The sequence below is a fragment of the Sciurus vulgaris genome (assembly GCF_902686455.1).
Source record: "Sciurus vulgaris genome assembly, chromosome: 9".
Taxonomy (NCBI): Eukaryota; Metazoa; Chordata; class Mammalia; order Rodentia; family Sciuridae; genus Sciurus; species Sciurus vulgaris.
This window is the reverse complement of record NC_136469.1, coordinates 141,676,239-141,697,016: the sequence shown is the minus strand read 5'-3', so window position 1 is coordinate 141,697,016 and position 20,778 is coordinate 141,676,239. Positions and strand designations below refer to the sequence as shown.

The 20,778-nt window shown below is 48.0% G+C and overlaps 1 protein-coding gene across 6 annotated transcripts in view; it reads left to right on the top strand.

Moving 5' to 3' along the window:
• JAKMIP1 (janus kinase and microtubule interacting protein 1) overlaps positions 1-20,778 on the top strand; it is a 130,214-nt gene that overhangs the window by 47,254 nt on the left and 62,182 nt on the right. For all 6 annotated transcript variants that reach the window (XM_079154335.1, XM_079154339.1, XM_079154338.1 and 3 more), the window contains exons 2-3: positions 5,381-5,646; positions 11,774-12,268. In XM_079154335.1, the coding sequence (XP_079010461.1) occupies positions 5,518-5,646; positions 11,774-12,268 (624 nt within the window). In that variant the 5' untranslated portion in view covers positions 5,381-5,517. The remainder of the gene's footprint in view (positions 1-5,380; positions 5,647-11,773; positions 12,269-20,778) is intronic.

Genomic DNA, 20,778 nt, shown 5'->3' with positions numbered 1-20,778 from the left:
CATGCAACCACCCCCCCCAAGCTCAACTTCTACCTGCCAAATCCTCTCTGGAGTCCTTCCTGTCCTCCCTCAGACTTACCACCTCAGGGTGGCCTTTGGATAGCTTTGTATATTCAAAAGTAAGGCCCAAGGCCTTTGATGCTCAGTATTACCATTTTGCTGAGGCCATATTGAAATATTGAGTGTGTCCAACTGGCATGGGCATTGAACCAAGCCCACCACCAGGTATGGTCATCTGTCCACACACAGGCCAGCTCTTATCTAGTTGTACTTGGCTTTGTGCAGTGGGTGGGGTGGAGTACTGGTTTGTGTACCAAGGGCTAAGGAAACCTGTGTCCCTTGAAGGATTTTGCCCATTGGGGTGCATGTGGAAGTGGGATATATGATGTTTTCATAGTTCCTAGACATCCTAGAGGGCTCTGGATGTGACTGCCCTGGGCTGGGCCCTCTGGTTGTTACTGGAGACTCCAGTGGACAAGATGGCAGAGAAGAACTCTGCAGGGTGAGCAGACAGTTGAGCAGGCACCAGGGCAAGGGGCAAGGGGCATGGGGATTTTTAAGGCATCCCCCTGTAGGGTCTGGCATTACCCTTGGGCACTGGGGCCACACAGCACGTGCTTTGCTATTACCATGGTTGTTTATATTGTTATTATTTTCTTTGCAGGGGTGGGATGTGGCTGACTTTTGCCTTGGGAGACATCCTCTTGTGGGTGGCTGGGGGAAGGAGGAACAGGGGACCATCTACCCTGAGGTGGTAAGGACTCCAGAGAGGATTTGGCAGGTAGAAGGTGAGCTTGGGGGGGTGCATGTGGGGAGTGAGTACTGGCAAGAAGCACAGGAAGGCATGCAGCTCCTGTGTTAGCTCACCCGAGCTGGGTTTTGTCTGGCCTGTGTCCATTCACTTGAAGAACCATGTTTACAACCTGCTGGGTTCCCATTGGGAAGGCAGATTCCCCAGGCCACTCGGGGACCAGCACCAGTGAAGATCCCCTTTGCGTCCCTCTGTCTTCCTTGTCCCTTCTGAGCTCCATGGCTGCACATAGGCTTGGTGCCCCAGCTTTGGGAAACAACATGATTTACATCTGCACACTTGGAAAAACACACTTGCAGCAAAAATTTGCTTGCCCTGTGGACCTGGGGAGCTGCTGCTTGTGGAACACTGGTGGTCTGGGCACTGCAGTAGTGGAAGGTGCCCGTTCCTCAGGTGAGCCGACCGAGGCCCAGAGAACTCAGAGCACTTGCAGAGGTCACAGGTGACCACATCTGCCTGACTCCACAGCCTGGCTCTCTTCTGCATGGTCACGGTAAAGACACTGGGAACCTCAGTTTGTTCACCCGCAAGGTAGAGGACTTGCATGTCACCTCAGAGGAGAATGTCCCGAGGATTGAATGAGATTGCCCTCTGAAGGGGTTATCATGTGCCTGGTACATACCGTGTGCTCATTAGACGTTTTCTGTTTATGCCATGTTACCCAGAGAAGAGGGGGTGTGGCAGGCGATAGGTGTGGCTAGAATCCTCTGGGTGGGAAGGAGGGGACTCATTCTGGGGGCTTCTGAGTGTCTGAAGGAGCTCAGGGCAAAAGTTCTGAGGAGGCCCTTTCTTGCTGGTTTCCCTTTTGGCTTGAGATAGGGAAGCTTTCTGAAGTGGGGCTGCCTGAGGGGAGTAAAAAGGGGGCTCCAGAGTCACTTTGGATAGGGGCTGGATGACCTCAGGTGAGCATGGAGGGTGCATGGGGAGAGAGGGGAGGGGGTGGCCTGTGTGGCCCGACTGGGAGTTCTGTGGTACCTGGGACCTACTCCAGTGTTCTGTGGCGTTCCCCAGGCCAGCAAGAGGCTAGGTGCTCGGGGTCGCCTCCGGGGTGAATCCTCCTTGGCTGCGACTCTTCCTCCTGTACCCTTGAGCAGTTCATCTCCACCTTGCTTTTCTGAGCCTCCAATGAGCTTGTTGCCGACAGTGGGCCATGGCTCTCGAATGGAAGGCGGTGGCACAGTGTGAACCCTTGGAAGAAGAGTGGCCTGTGTTCTCCTGCAGGTGAGGCCTTTGCGTGGCCAGCATTTGTGGGGCTGATTATAGGGATGCCGAGTGGTACTGGTTGTGCCATGGTGTGCCTCTGGCTTGGGCTGGTGGCCTGGGGCCCAGGATGGCCCCCAATTCTGGGCAACCTCCCCTCCGGCCCCCTTTCATTTCAACACTCCCTGGGGCCCGTGCTGGTACATGTGGAGGACATGCTGTTGAGAGCTCTAGGCTTGGTGGCAGCTCCTAGTTTATTTGTCTTGGGAACATTGAATTGGGACTTTGGGCTGGGCAAGGGTGGCCCAAGTCCTGTTGAGCTGGAACTTTAGGCCTTGGTGGACCAAGGTAGAAGTCGAGGTCCTGCCCTCCCATGGCTGACCGTTGTATGGGGCCAGCAGGGCAACAGGCACAGAGTGGCCTGTCTGCTGCTCCCCCTCTTCCTTCCTGGCCACCCTGAGAGAGTCGGGCTCTGGGACTTGTAGCCACGCCTGGTGGGGCCCATGGAGCCAGCAGCCCCACGCACGGCTGTCAGCTGCACTGCCATGGGCAAGCAGCCCACTTGCTTTGTCCCCAGTGCTCTTCTTGTGTCCTTCCCAGCTAAGTGCAGGTGTTTTCCTGAAACTTGCTTGCCTTCTGTGCTAGCTTTTCATTGCTGTGACCAAAATACCTGACAAGAACAACTTGGGGGAGGAAAGATTTATTTTGGCTCATGGTTTCAGAGGTTCAGTCTGGTTAGCTGATTCCATTGCTCTGGGCCCAAAGTGAAGCAGAACATCATGGTGGAAGGGTGTGATGGTAAAAAACTGCTCAGCTCATGGCAGGTGGGAAGCAGAGAGAGCAAAGGAGGAGCCAGGGACAAGATATAGGCCCCAAGGGCATGCCTCAAGTCACCTACTTCCTCTAGCTACACCCCACCTACCTACACTTACCACCCAGTCATTCCAATTATTAATTGGTCAAATAGATTAATCCACTGACTAGATTACAAATCTCACAATCTAATCATTTCCCTTTTGGACATTCCTGCATTAACATAGGGACTTTTGGGGGACACTTCATATCCAAATCGTAATACCTTCCTTTAAAAAAAAAACAAAAACTTACATTGCTTTCTTTTGAAAGAAGTAGTAGAAATAGAAATTTGGATTTATCTAGAAGAGCATAAAGAAGAAAACAAACATCACATGTAATCACCTCTTAACCTTTTGCAGGGTAGTAGCCACCACTATTTCCCTAGGGGGTAGGGCCTGACACCTTATAGGTACTCAGTAAAAAAAATGAAACCATGTAAAAAGAATGAAACAAATATATGTATTACAGAAAATTGGAATCATAAATCATATTCTGCTTTGTATCCTGCCCTTCTTACTCTTGTGACATTAACCCAGGTTAATGTCTGGAGTCTGCTCTCAGGACTTGGATGTGACTTACTGACTCCTCAGGACTGAGCCTTGTGTTGTTGGGATGGACAGCCAGGTGTCATGGCAGAGACCGTCTCTGGTCAGTTCCTGTAGCACATTCCAGGATGGAATAAAGAGGTGCCTGTTTCCTCTGGTGAGTGCTTCCTGCTCATCAAGGCAAGGGCAGGTGGTGCACTGGAGCAACGGAAACTGGTTTCTAGAACCACTGTGGTCATGAAGGCAGGTGGGTCAGGGGGCCAAGGAATGAGCTATGTAGTAAGCTCCAGTTGCGCTCAAAGTTGATGGAGGTCATGCTTTTTGAGGACAGAATGCATCCTTCTGGAATGATCAGTGGGGATGCTGATTACTCCCGGGTAGTCCTCCTGGTGCACCGAGAAGTGCATTCCCCTTTCCAGAGGAGACTCCTTCACTCAGGTGGCCTCCTTCATGGCCTTTCAGGCTTTCTATTCTGCATGGCACCCTAGTGCCCAGGGCTGCTAGCTCAGGCTCTGCTTAAGCAGGGGCCGCTTCTTCCAGTGCTGGGTATCTGCAGCTTGCCCAATGTACTGGCATTGATTAGGCCCCAGCCCACCTCCTTCTGGAATCCCTGTCCTGTGCTTTCTGTTCCCCACTCCCACCCACAAACTGAGGTCACTGACTCCATTGTTGCTGAATGCAATGACCAGTTTCTGGTCTTCATCTTAACCTCTCAGGAGCTGCCTATTAGCTTCCCCGGCTCTTTTTCTGTCTACAGTCTTCTTGTTTGTGATCTTCCTTGCCTGCCTTCCTTGTGGTTATCTCTCCTTAAGCCCCCAAGATTGGGATTTCTTCCTGGAGTGCTCGCTGGTTCTCGCTCTGCATCCTTTCTTTCCCCAGCCATCTACTCCCAGTGCCGCTGCTCACTAGCTGTGTGTCCGCACGCAGCTGCCTTTACTTCTCAGCTTTAATGTCCTCATCTCTAAGGGCCTCATAACGAACCTGCCGCATCAGGTGTTCCAAGGACTTTAGGACAGGATCCCGTCCTGGATCTGGCCTCGTTATTGTTTCCTGCTGTTGCTCAGCCATTTATGCGCTCATTCCACAAGTCTTTATGGAGCGCCTCTTACATGCTGGACTCTTCCAGCACAGAAGATTCAGCAAGAAACAAAACAAACCCAGGTCTTACATCCTAGGGAAAAAAGGAAATAAGTAAACACTGTTTTGTTGTGGAAAGCAGCAGGAGGGCACGGTGAGGGGAGGTGGAGCTGCCACGCCCTGCTGAACCTCAGTGCGGTTGTGCATTAGTGCAGACTTGGAGCCGGGGAGTCAGGGTCTAGCCCTTGCTTCCCCACTTCCAGCTGCGGGCCTAGATCAGTATACCACTGTTTCCTCTCTTATTAGCTGTGTGACACGGCCAGCCCTCAGCCTATGTGTGCCCCAGTTTCCTCTTCTGTGCTACTGATGATACCCTCTGTCTGGTAGGGGAAAAACCACTAACCTTATGAGGTCTAAACCCATTTCTCAAAGTTTGGTCCTCTGACCCTGCTCCACGATTCTTGAGTGTGGCTGGGTAATGCAGATTCCCCGGGCCCTCCCACTGTGCTTCACGTTCTGGGATGCGGCCCAGGACCTACCTTTGAAAATGAGTCCCCTGGTGATGCATGCTTACTGACGTCTGCAGACCATGGTCTACGGGTTGTGAAGATGGAGGCCTTTTGTCCTATGAGGGCAATGCTGGAGTGAACTTACGCAAGTTGTGGGCACCTGGGAATGTCATGTGGGGGCTTGCTGGAGATGCAAGTTGGATTCTCATTCTGCCCTTAACAGCTTCCAGGTGATTCTGGCACAGTCCACGTGAGGAGCACTGGGTCAGACCCATGAATGGAGGACATCCTCCAGCTGGGGCAGGTGCTGGGCCCACGGGTGGTACATGTCGCATACCAGCCCCACCCCATATGCTAACTTGCTTCCCCCACCTTGCCCCTAGGATCTCAAGTGATGGTGGTTTACATGGAGGATGAGCTGAACCCTGCACGACTGGCTAGCACGGGGGCGCTGGTCGCTGTGCCTGCAGGTGGGCGGGCGTGAAGCTTAGGTTCTCAGAGTTTCAACCCAAGAGGAAGCATGTCCAAAAAAGGCCGGAGCAAGGGCGAGAAGCCCGAGATGGAGACGGATGCAGTGCAGATGGCCAATGAGGAGCTGCGGGCCAAGCTGACCAACATTCAGATCGAGTTCCAGCAAGAAAAGAGCAAGGTGAGAGGCACAGGGCTTTTGGTCTCCATGGAAGGCTGGGCATGGACACTGAAAGGACAGTATTGCCAGGGACATGTGGGGAGGGCATGTTCCCAGACTGGAGCAGAGTGGGCGCTTCTCCTCTCCAGGCCTCATCTTGCCCCTCTGCAGAATAATACCAGCAGAGACAAGGAGAGTGCCAGGTGCATGTTCTGGTCCCCCATGTGCTGGCTGGACCAGTCAGGCTCTGTGGACCCCATGTTTTGGTTTCCCCTGCATGGAAGACAGGGGTGATAACAGTCCCTGATGGGTTGCTGTCAGGACTTAGTACTACGTGAAGAGCTTGGAAGGGGCCTGCTCTGGACCACGAGTTGTTTTGTACTCCTTGAGCAGGTCCGAGCCTTGGAGCCACTCAGGACAGTGCCTGGCTAGGTGATGGCAGACCGCAGAGGACAGTTAGAACACAACCATACGGGCAGCCTGCCACATCCCATGAGGCAAGGGCTCAGCTCTCTAACCTCCCAGACCTGGGATCCACCCTCAGCAAGGCCCCTGCTGGCTTCAGAGTCTTGGGCAAGTGACTTAAGGTTTCCAAATCTCTGCATCCTCAGCTTGCACACAGCATGATAATTACTGTCCAGTTTAAGGTTGTCATAAAGGTCCCAGATGCAGTGAAAAGCCCCCTTAGTGTCTGGTGTCCAGGCACTGTTCTGGTCCTTTTTGTTGGCATGACTCTGACTTGGGTGGCTCTGAGGGCAGAGCCGGCCAGGAGCTCCGCGAGCAAGAGGAAAGGGTGGAGACCTGGACCTGTGCCTAGGTGGCTTGAGCTGTGGAAGGTTAAACCAGATCCCTGCCGAAGTCCCTGGAGCACAGCAGTTGGCTGCCTGGGGAACTGCAGTTGGTGCCTGTCTTAAGGAGCGCTGAGGATCAGGCAGCTGCTGAGTGTGGAGTGGGGTCCATTCCTGGCCTTGGCCCTCGTTTCAACCCCAGGTCAGAATGACTGACAAAGAACAGAGACTTGGGTCAACCTCGGGAGGAAGTAAGGAAGGCCGGGCTTCTAGGGCATAGGGACAAATGCGACTCCTCCTGGTCGCAGAAGTTCTGGCGGCAGCCTCTGCCAGCTATGTTTGCTGGTGATGCCGACCTGTGCACACCCTGCCAGTCAGGAGGAGTTCATTTGCTGGATCCTCCAGGGCTGAGAGCTGAGTGCCCAGGCTGCAGGGGCTGGCATGTGTGGTCCAGAGCAGCAGCAGAAACTGTGGTTAAGAGGGAAGCTGCAACCCAAGTCAGACGCAGGGCTCCACGCCACCTCCACCATCTAACTGTGAAGCCACATAACTGCCCCTGCCTCAGTTTTCCTATCTGCTAAATGGGGGGCCTTAATGTGTCTGCCTCCCTGGGTCATTTGAGGAAGAATGTGACAGTCAATACAGGACCCGAGGTTGTCTGCCACCTGCTCTCACTTGGCAGCCAGGTTCTAACGTGTGTGCCTGCCATGTAGATGGCATCCCGTACCTGGGAGATGTCCTGGCCTCACGGTGACTCATGTGGTCAGGTGTGGCTTCCCTGCTGTAGGTGAGAAAGCTTGGCTCAAAAGGAGAGGTGACATGCTCAGGTGTACTGCCTGAGCCTACCTTGCTAGCCAGCTGGGCACTTAAATAAACAGGGACTTACGATATCACTGCAGGAGGCTGGAAGTCTGAGGTCGGGTGTCCTGGGGCTGGCCCCTCCCAGTCCTTCCTTCTTGGCGGTGATGTCATCCTCTTGTGTGCTCTCGTGGTTTTCCTCCGTGTGCTAGTATCCTTATCTCCTTTTCCTATGAGAACACAAGTTAGATTGGATTAGAACCCTTTTTCATGGCCTCATTTTAACTTGATTACGTCTTTAAAGGCTCTATTTCAAATAGTCACCTGAAGTCCTGGGTGTCAGGACTTCAGCATGGGAATTTGGGGGGTGGTGGTTCGATTCAGCCTCTTTGCCAGATCAGCACAGCTGTAGGTGGTGCTGGTGGGTAGAGGCCAGGCCGGTGGGAGTCCCCCATGACCAGGCTGCCTCCTACCTCTAGGACACATGGAAATTCCCACATGAACACACCCTGCCTGCCCATGTTCTCTATTCAGTCCCCTTTGTGGCTCCTCTGTAGGGCTTTACCAGTCTGGTCAGTTGGAGAATTTCTGTTCTTGAAGAATTTGGCAATGCATTCCCTGGCTGTTTCCAAAAGCATAAATGTAAATTTTACAATTGCATTTAAGTGTTATTTTCATATGATCTAATAATAAAACAGCATCACATGTATAGTGTCGTTTTAACAAAGGACTCATTAAACACCACTGGGCAAGGGAGTGTGGTAAGTGTATCTGTTCATCTGTGGCCCTGTGTGCATGCTGTGTGCCTGGGCTGGGTGACATGCCTTTGGCAGGGACTGTAGAATAGCCCGGGCTCTCAAGCAGGGTGGTGCAGGATGCTGGGGAGCTAGTGCAGGACAGCATGGGCACACTGCACCAGAGTTCTTAGAAAACCTGTGGGGTGAAAGGCCTGGGAGGCTTCACAGTAGCCATTTTGGAGGCAGGAACAAAAGGTGTTCACACAGTCCTGAGTGAGCCTCATGAGTGCCAGTTGGGGACCAGGTCAGTGGGGCAGCATTCCTGACCTAGAGATGCCCACTGTCTGGGGTAGCATGAAGAGAGGACCAGTGTGCAGGACCACAGCTCCTCACCAGCTGGGCATTGCTTCATTCTCACAGTGACTGGCCTACATTGGTCTGGATTTGTGCTGGGCCAGGCACTGATCTAAAGTGAGAAGAAGTGCGTTGGACCTCATCCTGTCCTCAAAGGCTGCTGGCCTCAGTGGTGGGGAGGAAGCTTGGCTTTTGGGTGTATCCTGAATGGTGACAGGGTAGATTGTGTTGGGCTCTGGATCCCAGGAAGGCACTGGCCCTGGGACTGAAGAAGCTTTCCTGCCCTGCTGAGTTTGGAGGGAAGGTGAAGGGAGAGGGTCCCCAGGTGAGGGAACAGCTTGTGGACAAACTGGGACACACCTGGGGCAGGGGCCCACGACTCCTGCCTGATGTGGAGGCTGTGAGGGAGGCTGTAATAGCAGCCTCTTTGTGACCTCTGCCAGTGGTTCAAACTTCCATTCTTTTCTTATCTTAGTCCCCAACCAGTTATCAGGCACCTGCTATGAACCCGTCTTTGAGAAGCAGCTGTCAGTTAGTCCAGGTCCCTCTCCTGAGGCTTGTGCAGGAAGAAACACCAGGAGATTTGTGGAATGTTAACTCAGTGGTGGGAAGTGCCTGTGAGAAACAGCAGCAGGAGCAGGGCTGCACACCAGGGGGCCCTGGAGTGGTCTGCTGGAAGGTCGTCAGCAAAGGGCTCAGGAGAGGGGCTGCTGAGTAGGGGGGCTGGCAGAAGAAGCAGTGACACGGTCAGGTATATCCTAAGGTGTCTGCATGTCCGGGCTGCAGTGGGCAGTGGTGTGATCAGAGCTGAGTGGTTAGGGCCAAGGATAGTAGGTGAATCAGAGGAGCACAAGGGTTAGTCCTGTGGGCTGGGGAGGATTTGCACTTGAGTTTTAAGTACTTTGGAACTCCTGAGGATTTCTTTTTTTGTTATTCCATTTCATATTTTTCTTTTGTGGTTAGTTATTTTAGTATATCAGCCTGCCCTCATGGAGACTTAGGCTGTATTTGGATGTAACCCAACAGCATCTTTGTTCTGTGGCTCAGGCTGTCCTAGCTTTGGCCACGGGGAGCTATGTAGTTGGTGCCTGTGATGCCCCCTCTGTTGTGGAGGATTGTTATTTTTGTTTGTTTTCAGTTCTTCTTTTCCGGTGTTCATCTTACCTACTTCCTGCCTCCATCCTGAATCTGCCATTTCTCCCAGGAGCCCCGGCTCTTCTTACGGGAGAATGGTGTTAGACAACAGGATCTGGGTGTTGGTGTGCTCGCAGCCATGGGGGCGCCCCTCTTCTAGACCCTCTCAGCCGAGAGCTAGGAGAGATGTGTGTTGTGTGTATGTACACATTATCTGTAAATACATCTCCATGTGGCACTGATGACTACATGACCTTAAACCTGAGTTCTTACTGATGTCCCAGCGCTAGCCCATGGCCACACGTATCATACCAGCTCCTTTCTTGTCTGGAGCCCCTCACTCCAATAGCGAGAAGCCCAGCTTTCCCCATTCGCCATCCACTCTCTTAGTTGTTCAGCATGCCCCACACGGTGTTCCAGCAGAGTTAACCTGCACCCTGTGGGATCTGGAAGACTTTCAGTAATGAGGCTGTGTGACTCCATCTTGCTCTGTGCACCTGAACACCTGGCTCATCCTAGCTGCCACCTCCTGCTCCTGCCCAGGAAGCAACCCTCTCAGGCTGCCCTGCCCACACCTGTGCTTACTCAGTCCACTTCCCTCACCGTTCCTACCTGTGACTCACCCTGGGGCTTGCTCACACCTGATGTGCAAACTCTGGACCACAATAACAATGTTCATTTATCCACCCATCAACTCTCCACCTCCCTGCTGTCAGCATCCTCTGAGGCAGCTGCTGACATTGCTCTTCACAGAGCCAAAGCTCTGGGAAGTTCTTCAGAGAAACAGAACACACATATACACATGTGTTCTGTTATTTTAAATAAAGAAGTATATGTGTATATACATGCATAAACGTATAATATGTAGAACGAGATGTTTTTAAAGGAATTGTTTTTTGCAGTGGTGGGAACTGGCAAATTTGAAGTGTGTAGGGCAGGCCAGTAGGCTGGAATCTCCAGCAAGGGCTGATCTTGCAGTCTTGAGAGTCTGAAACGGTCTGGAGGCAGAATTCCTTCTTCCAGAGGAATCATCAGACTTTTCTCCCAGAAATCTTCAACTGGTTGGATGTGGCCCACCAAGATTATGGAGGGCTATCTGCTTTACTCAGAGCCTACTAGTGTAGATGTTGATCTCATTTAAAAATACTTTCACAACAACAGTTAGACTGATAATTGACCAAATGACTGGTACTGTGCCCAGTCTGGTTGACATAGAAAAGTTAAACATCACAGAGGTTAAGTAATCTGCTATCAAAGCAGATCCAGATCTAATGGGGTCTCATCCTTCTGACCCCAAAGCACTGTCAACACTAACCAGGGAGGTGAGGAGACTATGTGGCCTTCTAGAAGGAAAAATGACAGAAGCATTTTGTTCCTGACTTGGGGAGATCGTGTAAATATTTAAAGCCTTGGCCCCTGACATTGAGTCCATCAGGAAGACTGATTCCAGCTCTTGAGTGAGCTGGGTCAGGGGGCCACTGGTTGCCTGGAGTGTTTGATGGAAGGAGACATATAGGTCTCAGGTTTGCCTGAATGGTTTTATGTGCTGCTTTTCCTGCTGTTACAAGAAAGGGTTTATTGATACCCAAAGCTTGCAATTAATTTTGCCACCTGCTGCTGTAAATGAGGTGTGGTCTGGGGGAATTGTTGCCCCTTTCTCTGGAGTAGCCAGTTCACCAGAGGCAGCTAGGTGCAGTTCTGGGAGCCTGCCCTTGCCTGGGACATGAACGGATTTTACTGAAGGGCTCCTGTGGAATGGGGGTCTTGGGTGATACTTCAAATGAAAAGCTCCAGTGGTGCATTTGCTTAAAATACTCCCTGGGCACATTTTGCTAGTGTTTCAAATTGTTAAGTGGATGGAGAGGTTCAGGTGGGGCTGGTGGTCAGCAATCCAGAGTCCAGGCTCCAAAGCCAGGTGTCCCCTGGAGAGGCCTGAGCCAGAGCACTCCACCCGAGGAGCTTGGCATTGCCCTTCCCTCCCCACCACCTCTGCCCTGTCTTCTTTGACTCAGAGTCCCTGACAGGGGCGCTGGAAATGGTGTTCTGGTTTGGAGTCTGTTCAGCCTTGAGGAGAGCTGTCTGTGTCCTTCCTCATACATACTGGAATGAAGGGGGTTCCCCGCTTGGCCCTCCCTTCCAACACCCTCAGGTGCTTTCCTCCCTCCAAGGAAAATCTCCAAAGTCACCTAGTAGGAAAGATCCTGGTGGGGCTGAGGGGGAGGGTCGGGCCGGTTAAGGTGGCCCAGGGGGCACTGGAGGCGGCCCTTGGGAGGGTCTCCAGGGCAAGGGAGGCTGTGGCCTGCCCCTGCCCCTGCCGAATCTCTGTTCTGGCTGCAGGTGGGCAAGCTGCGCGAGCGGCTGCAGGAGGCCAAGCTGGAGCGTGAGCAGGAGCAGCGGCGGCACACGGCTTACATCTCTGAGCTCAAGGCCAAGCTGCACGAGGAGAAGACCAAGGAGCTGCAGGCCCTGCGCGAGGTGCTCATCCGGCAGCACGAGCAGGAGGCGGCCCGCACCGCCAAGATCAAGGAGGGCGAGCTGCAGCGGCTGCAGGCCACGCTGAATGTGCTGCGCGATGGCGCGGCTGACAAGGTCAAGACGGCGCTGCTGGCTGAGGCTCGCGAGGAGGCGCGCAGGACCTTCGATGGCGAGCGCCAGCGGCTGCAGCAGGAGATCCTGGAGCTCAAGGCCGCACGCAAGCAGGCGGAGGAGGCGCTCAGCAACTGCATGCAGGCGGACAAGACCAAGGCGGCAGACCTGCGCGCCGCCTACCAGGCGCACCAGGACGAGGTGCACCGCATCAAGCGCGAGTGCGAGCGCGACATCCGCAGGCTGGTACGTGGCGCCGCACCCACGCCCACCCGCTCCACCCGCAGCTTCCTGCTAGTGCGCAGTTGCCATGGGGTTTGGAGGACCCACAGCCCTCGGACTTTGTTAAAGCGCTGGGGTCCCGGGTTAGTAAGGAGGCTCTGGGGCGTCCACCTCTCCTCACGTGGTGCGCAGTCCTTGGAAGGTCACCAAGCCCCAGAGCCGGTTTTCTCATCAGTGTAGAGCTGTGGTAAGAAAGGCTTGTGAGTGGGTCAAGGTGCGGGGCTTTGTTCAGTTTCCTTAATGAACTCCAGCGGGCCCACCCCTCCGGGTCTCCAAGGTAAGTCTGCCGGCCAGCTAGCTACTGCAGCAACGGGGAAGAACACATGGCAAATTATCTGGTTTTTAAAGAAATCAGAACGGTGCAGCTATGATGTCTAGAAGAAGGAAAATCCACAAGGGGTGGGGATGGAGCCCTTCCTGGGTGAGCCGAAAGTCCCTTTCCTCAGGGCAGTCTTTCTGGAAGAGGGAGGGTCTTTTCTCCAGGGCGAAGTTCCACTGGGGACTGAGATAAGCAGGACTTTTTCTACCTCTCAGGGTTGGCATGAAAGTGGAAACCAGAGGAGCCCCCTGCCCAGGCCAGTTTGCTCCATAGAATATTCTCAGAGTTCTGAGGTGATGTGACAGGCCAGTGAGCCTGGCTGTAGGTAAGCTGTGTTAACATGGAAGACAGCATGATGGAAGGCAGCATGCCTTAGTGCCTGAGGCAGGCATGGCCAGCCTGCCCCTCAGCACACCTGACTGACCCTGTGGGGTGCACGAGCCTGAGTTGCTAAATAAGGGGGTTCTTAGACTGGGCAGAGGACCACATTTACAGGGTTGCACCTTCAGGAGGACCCAGGGCTACACTGAGCAGGAGGGGACCCATGCGCCACGGCAACACTGACCAGGATAGAGCCATTCAGACTGTGTTGATGCCAGAGACTTCAGGGCAAAAGGTGATCCTAAAGATAAGTAGGGACAGTCCTCCCTCTCTCTTTTGGCAAGGGTAGTCATGCACAGAGGGTAATCATGCTTTCTTCCAGGGGGCAGGATGTCGCCCATTTCCTCTCACCTCCTTGACGTGAATGTGCTGCCTCCCTTTTCTTGGTGAACTTGAGCGTCCATTTGTTCTGGAGACCTAGCAGAGCCACACACCTCAGATGGTGTCCTGTGCAAAACTGAGGCTCCTGTGGTGGTGGCAGTGCCTCAGCTTGCTCATGTTCTTGCTCACCCTGTGGCCCTGTTGAGACCATGGCCATGGGATGGATGGTGCAGAGCCACAGCTGCTGCTCTTCCAAGGCTGCTACCAGGGATAGTTCTTAGTCATTAAGGGTCAATGAAAGGGGGCTGGGGTGTGGCTCAGCGGTAGGGTGCTTGCCTAGCACGTGTGAAGCCCTGGGTTTGATTCTCAGCACCACATAAAAATTAAAAATTAAGGTGTTGTGTCCACCTACAACTAAAAAATATATCTTAAAAAACGGTCAGTTAAGAAAACTTCAAAAAGTAGAAAAGAAAAATGTTGTCAAAACTAAAAGGCAAAATGGACAAATCCACAGTTTAGCTAGAAATTAACAGATTTCTGTCAGTGAACCATGGAACATGCAGACAAGAAAATGGATAATGATATGTGGAAGTTAAGCAGTACGATTAACCAAGCTGAGATAAATTCCAGCCAACTGTTGAGCACGGTTCTTTTCAAGGGAACATGGCCCACTTTAATCAAAATGATCTGCATTTCAGTATTTGTAGGTTGACTTTAAATCAGCCCAGAGAGGTGAACACTTTTTAGATAAAAAAGAAGGAATGCTGAAAATCAAGCATCTAAGCTTCTGTCTCAAGAAGGAATTGAAAGAACAGCCAATGACTCTCCCAGAAAGCAGGATGAAGGAAATCAGAAAGCAAGAATCACCGAAATAGAATCAATGTAAAACTCATAAGTTAATTAAAATGTATAAATTGATAAACCCTTTGCAATACCAGTGAAAGGAAAGAGTGACTATAATTCACCAGTATAAAAAGGTGAAGGTGAATACCACAGCTCCTACAGACCCTGAAACACCAGGAGAGCACACCCCATTGTCTCTTGGTGGACTGCAGATGGAATGGCCCATCATTGAGCACACACAGCTTCCCTGACACCCAGGACATGGGAGGCAGATCATCTGAGTGGTCCTAGACCTGGTAAGGAAATTAAATTGCTGATTCATAGTCTTTTCATCCAAAGAAAGCCCAGACCCAGGTGACCTCACAGGCAAAATTTTCCAAGTATTTAAAGAAGAAGTAAAAGAATTCCAGCTAATCATAGGATAGAGTCTTCCTGAAAATAGACATTAACAGACTCCACCTCTCCTAAGAGGTCAGCAGGACTCTGATTTCAAAATCAATGACAGTACAGCAAAAGAAAAAAATTGGGGGTTATCTCTTATGAACATAGATATAATAATAATATGTTAAATTCAGTCCAGCAATATTAGAAAGACTAGTAAATCATGACCAAGTTTGATTTATTCTAGGAATATAAAAATTGACTTAATATTCTAAAATCAATGAATATGATTCACATAGTAATGCAATTAAGAATAGAAAGACGCATATAAGTAAGCATTTTAATAGATGAGAAAAAGCATGTGACAAAATTCAGGTTCATGGTATAAACTCAGCAAATTAGGAGTACAATGGAATTTCTCTATCCTGAGGAATTGTTCTACGGAAAACCTACCAGCCACATACATAATTATGAAATAGTAACATTGCCCACCCATGTTCAAGACCAAAACAGAATGATCATTATCATCAGTGTTCTGTTCAACATTGTATCAGCTAGGATGTCAAATGCAGAGACCATAAAAGAAATGAAAGTTTTAAAGATTGAAAAAAGGGAAAATTCATTATTTGAGTTTCTGATGTTTTGTGCTATAGAAGACCAGGAGGCCCATCTTAGTCTGTTTCTACTGCTATAACAAAATCCAGAGACTGGGTAATTAATGAATAACGGTCCTGTGTTTCTCACAGTTCTAGAGATTGGGAAGTCCCAGATCAAGACATCAGCAGGTCCTGTGTCTGATGAGGGTCCAACCCTGCTCCCATCATGGTGCCCTGGATGCTGTCCTCACACAGCAGAAGGGACTGCAGGGCGAAAGAGGCAGACAGCTCCCCACACCTCTGTGTAAAGTCGTCAACCTCGTCCCTTCTGAAAGCCCCTCCTCTTAGTGCCATCACATAGGCAATGACGTTTCAACATATGAATCTTGGTGGGACACATTTAGACCATGATAGGAAAATGCAAACTACTGGTATTGATACGTGACTTTATCAGAGTCTCCAGATACAGGGGCAGTGCACCAAAATAAATTTCGTTTCTATATACCAGCAATGAACAAGTGGAAAATGAAAATCAAAATGAAGCATTTAATGTAGAGCACCAAAAAATTAAATACCTAGGAATTAATCTAGTGAGAGTTGTATCAGATTTCTTCCCTGAAAATACTAAATATTCAGCTTTAAAGAATGAAATTCTGGCATGAGTAAATGGATGGAGTTAGAGAATATCTTGCTAAGTGAAATGAACCAAACCCCAAAACCAAAGGCTGAATGTTTTCTCTGATATATGGAAGCTAATTCACAATTAAGGGGGCAGGGACAGGAAAGAATAGAGTTACTTTATATTAGGAAGAGGGGAGTGATAGGAGGGGTAGGGGTATGAGGAAAGGAAAGATAGTAGAGTGAAACAGACATTATTACCTCATGTACATATATGACTGCAAGACTGAAGTGATCCTACAATATGTACAATCAGAAAAATGAGAAATCACACTCTATTTATGTATGATCTATCAGAATGTATGAATGCATTCTGTATATTCTGTCATGTACAACTAATTAGAACAAAATTAAAAATAAAAAAATGTAAAAAGCTCTCTATAGTTTATACCAACTTGGTAAAGTCTATTTTGTAAACAAAAATAGAAACATTTATGTTTTCTTCCTACTCCATAATTTTAAAGCTATTCCTGAGTATTTTTATGACTACGGCAATAGGGGTAATTGCATAAATTCAATAAAAATCTGGTCTTTTAAAAAAATACAAAATATTGGTGAGAAAAATTAAAGGAAACCAAAATAAATGGATATGCCAATTTCATTGATTAAAGTACTTAGTATAGACATCAGTTCTCCACAGTTGATTTGTAGGTTCAATCCAGTGGGTACCAAAATTCCAGAAGAATTTTTTTGGAAGACATTGACAGACACATTCTAAATATGACATTTAAAGGATCTGGAATCACAGTTTTTTGTTTTTGTTTTTTTTAGTAAGTACACATCAGTTTCATTTGAGAACAGGAAAAATGTGAACATTTCAGCACAGTCTTAGTAAAGTAATATGTGGTATTGAAAACTTTTTTCATTATCTTTTTTGTGACAGTGAAAATATTTTTAAAAATTTTTTATACATGTATATGGGATAATAATGTCTGTCTCATTATATTGTCCTTCCCACCCCCACCACCCCACCTCCCCCCTCACTCCCCTCTATTCAATCCAAAGTTCCTTCATTCTTTCCTACACAGCTCCCCACTATGGATCAGCATCTGCTTCTCAGAGAAAACATTTGGCTTTTGGTTTTTGGAATTGGCTTATTTCACTTAGCATGATATTCTCCAATTCCATTCATTTACCTGCAAATGCCATAATTTCATTCTTCTTTAAGCCTCAGTAATATTCCATTGTGTATATGTACCACATTTTCTTTATCCATTCATCTGTTGAAGGGCATCTAGGTTGGTTCTATAGTTTTGCTTTTGTGAAGTGAGCTGCTATAAACATTGATGTGGCTGCGTCACCTTGGTATGCTAATTTTAAGTCCTTTGGGTATAAACTGAGCAGTGGGATAGCTGAGTCAAATGGTGGGTCCATTCCAAGTTCTCTGAGGAATTTCCATAATGCTTTCCACAGTGGTTACACCAATCTGCAGTTCCACCAGCAAGGTATGAGTGTACCTTTCTCCCCACATCGTCACCAACACTTGTTATTGCTTATATTCTTGATAATTGCCATTCTGACTGGAGTGAGATGAAATCTTAGAGCAGTTTTGATTTGCATTTCTTTGATTGCAAGAGATGATGAATATTTTTTCATATGTTTGTTGATTGTATTTCTTCTGTGAAGTGTCTGTTCAGTTCCTTAACCCATTTATTTCTTGGGTTAGGTGTTGGAGTAGCTTCTATATTTTATTTTTGATTTCTAGTTTCATTTCGTTATGATCTGATAGAATGCATGGTAGTATTTCTGTTTTTTTTTTTTTTTGTATTTGCTGCGAGTTGCTTTGTGGCATAACATGGTCTATTTTAGGGAAGGATTCACGTGCTGCTGAGAAGGAAGTGTATTTGCTTGATGATGGATGAAATACCCTATATATGTCCATTAAGTCTAAATCATTGATTGTATTATTTAATTCTGTAGTTTCTTTGTTGAGTTTTTGTTTGGAAGATCTAGCCAGTGGTGAGAGAAGTGTGTTAAAGTCACCCAGTATTGTGTTGTGGTCTATCTGATTCTTGAAATTGAGAAGGATTTGTTTGATGTACATAGATGCTTCATTGTTTGGGGCATAGATATTTACGATTGTTATGTCTTGTTGGTGTATGATTCCTTTAAGCAGTATAAAATGTCTTTCTTTGTCCCTTCTGACTAACTTTGGTTTGAAGTTCACTTTGATATGAGGATGAAAACCCCTGTTTATGCAGTTAATGTGAGTGATATGTTTTTCCTACCCTTTCACCTTCAGTCTGTGGATGTCTTTTCCTTGGAGGTGAGTCTCTTAAAGACAGCATATTGTTGGTTGTTTTTTTTAATCCCATCTGCCAGTCTAAGTATTTTCATTGCTGAGTTTAGGCCACTAACATTCAGAGTTATTATTGAGATATGATTTGTATTCCTAGTCATTTTGGTTTATTTTTAGTTTTTAACTTGACTTGGTTTCTCCTTTGATTTACCTTTTCTTTAGTGTAGTTCCTCCCTTTGCTGATTTTCACTTCCTTTTCATGGAATATTTTGCTGAGAATATTCTGTAGTGCAGAGTTTCTAGTTGTTTTTTAAAAGTTTTTTAAACTTTTGTTTATCATGGAAGGTTTTTGTTTCATCTTCAAGTCTGAAGCTTAATTTTGCTGGACTTAAAATTCTCAGTTGGCATCCATTTTCTTTCAGAGCTTGATATATGTTATTCCAGGACTTCCTGGCATTGAGGGTCTGGGTTGAGATATCAGCTGAGATCCAAATTGGTTTCCCCCATATGTAATTTGATTTTTTTTTCTCTTGCAGCCTTTAAAATTCTATCCTTATTCTGCATGTTAGTCATTCTCTTTATAATGTGCCTTGGTGTGGGTCTGCTGTAATTTTGTACATTTGGGATCCTGTAAGCTTCTTGTAGTTGATTTTCCATTTTATTCTTTAGATTTGGGAAGTTTTCTGTTATTATTTCATTGAAAAAGTTGTGCATTCCTTTGGTTTGTGTCTCCATGCCTTTGCCTATTCCGACAAATCTTAAATTTGGTCTTTTTATGTTATCCCATATTTCTTGGAAGTTCTCTTTATGCTTTCTTACCATGTTCTCTGGGTGGTCATCTTTATTTTCAAAAGTATATATTTTGTCTTCATTGTCTGAGGTTCTGTCTTCTAAATGTTCTAGTTTGTTAGTAATACTTTCCATTGGATTTTTAATTTGGTTTATTGTTTCCTTCATTTCAAGGATTTCTGCTTGATTCCTTTTTATAATATCTGCCTCTTTATTGAAGTGATCTTTTGCTTCCTATATCTTCTCTCTAATACCATCCTTCATTTTGAAGATCAGTCTCGCTATGTATTTTCTATACTCCTTCTCTAACATTTCTTCTACTATGTTGTCTGTAGATTCTATTGTTGGAACATCTTAGTTTGTTTGAGAAACTCTGTTCCCTTGTTTTTTCATGCTGTTTGTGTGTCTTGTCATCTAGTGGTATGGAGCTGAGGCAGTACAGATTCTACCCTGTAGTCTTTTAGTGTCCCTGAAGTCTTCCTGTTCCTCATCTTTAAGGGGGAGACCAATATTAACAGCCCTCAAGGCAAACGATATACCACCTTTAACTAAATTGCTCCTATTAAGGCCTTTACAGTTTTGTCACAATAGACAGAAATGAAGTGTTCAATTATTGTCTACAGTATAAACAGTAAGTTTGCTAAAAGGGTTTACCTTTTCAAATGATGGACAATGAGGGAACAGAAGTAGTATAAGATGTGGTGTTTATGAGGGAGGAGGAGAAAAGGTAGAGGTAAAACTTTATATTAAGAATGAGGAAGGAGTTAATAGAGGTTGGCTGTTAGCATGAGAGAAATGAGAAAGAGAATCCAGGAGACAGATAAGTGAGAGAAAAAATATGTATAATTTTTTTTAAAAAAAGTAAAAATATAAGAATATGCAACAAAACTGTCATATTATTCAGACATCCCATTTCTCAACAAATTGATGCATGAAAAATATTTGGATTTAAAAATGGTAGAGGTGTGAGGGCAAAAAAAAAAGAAGGAACGTCTCAATGGAAAATTGAATGATTGCTTCTGTTGGCTTTCAAAAATTTTCACAGCTTCCCTTCTCCACTGATAGGTGGGGCTGTCTGAAGTTTGATGATAGCTCTAGTCTAGCGGGTGCTGGACTGGTTGGGTAATGAGCAGATAGCAAGATGCCCTCACACCCTCTTACAGTCTCCTCACCCATTGTAGCTGGTCCCTTTTGTCTCCATGTGCTTCAGGACTCACTGAGCTGCAGACAGCCCAGTTTTCTCCAGTTTCTTTAACCTCTGCTCCCCCCAGGGAACTGTCCCTAGTCTCTGGCTTTCCACAGGCTTGCCAGACCCAGACTGGCCCATGCAAACCCAGCTGAAATCTGATGGACCTGCCCTTCAGCTTCTCCAGATCCAGCTCGTTGCAGTCCCAAGACCTCAGTGCCCATTCAACTTGCAGAGAGTTCACTAGGCATGCACTCACATGAAGGAGCAACCCTGCAAAGAGGCAACCACATGCAGCCACTACCACATGGAGCAGAAAGACCTTAGGTGCAACCAGACCTGCAGGTACCCTGATATATCTTCAGGCCCTGGCCTGAGTCCCCAGACTGAAGTGGCCATGCCCTGAGATTGTGGTGGCAAACCTGCAGGAGCTGGTTATTGTCTCCAAGTGGGGGCAGCCACATGTAACTAAACTTTGGGTACTGTGACAATGGACTTCCAAGCAACAGCGGGCAGCAGGCGATACGCTGGTGGTCTGTGGGCGGTCTGCAAGCTAACGGTGGACCATTGGCAGGTAGATATTAGGTGATGGTAGATGAAAGCCAGGCAATGGGCAGGCAAGAGCCAGGCATATGGGCAAACAGCAGATGATAGGCAGCAGTCAGTGATTGATCTGCATTCTACAGGCTGGCTGCATGCTGGCAGACGGCTGGTGATTGCGGTGGACGAATGTGGTAAACA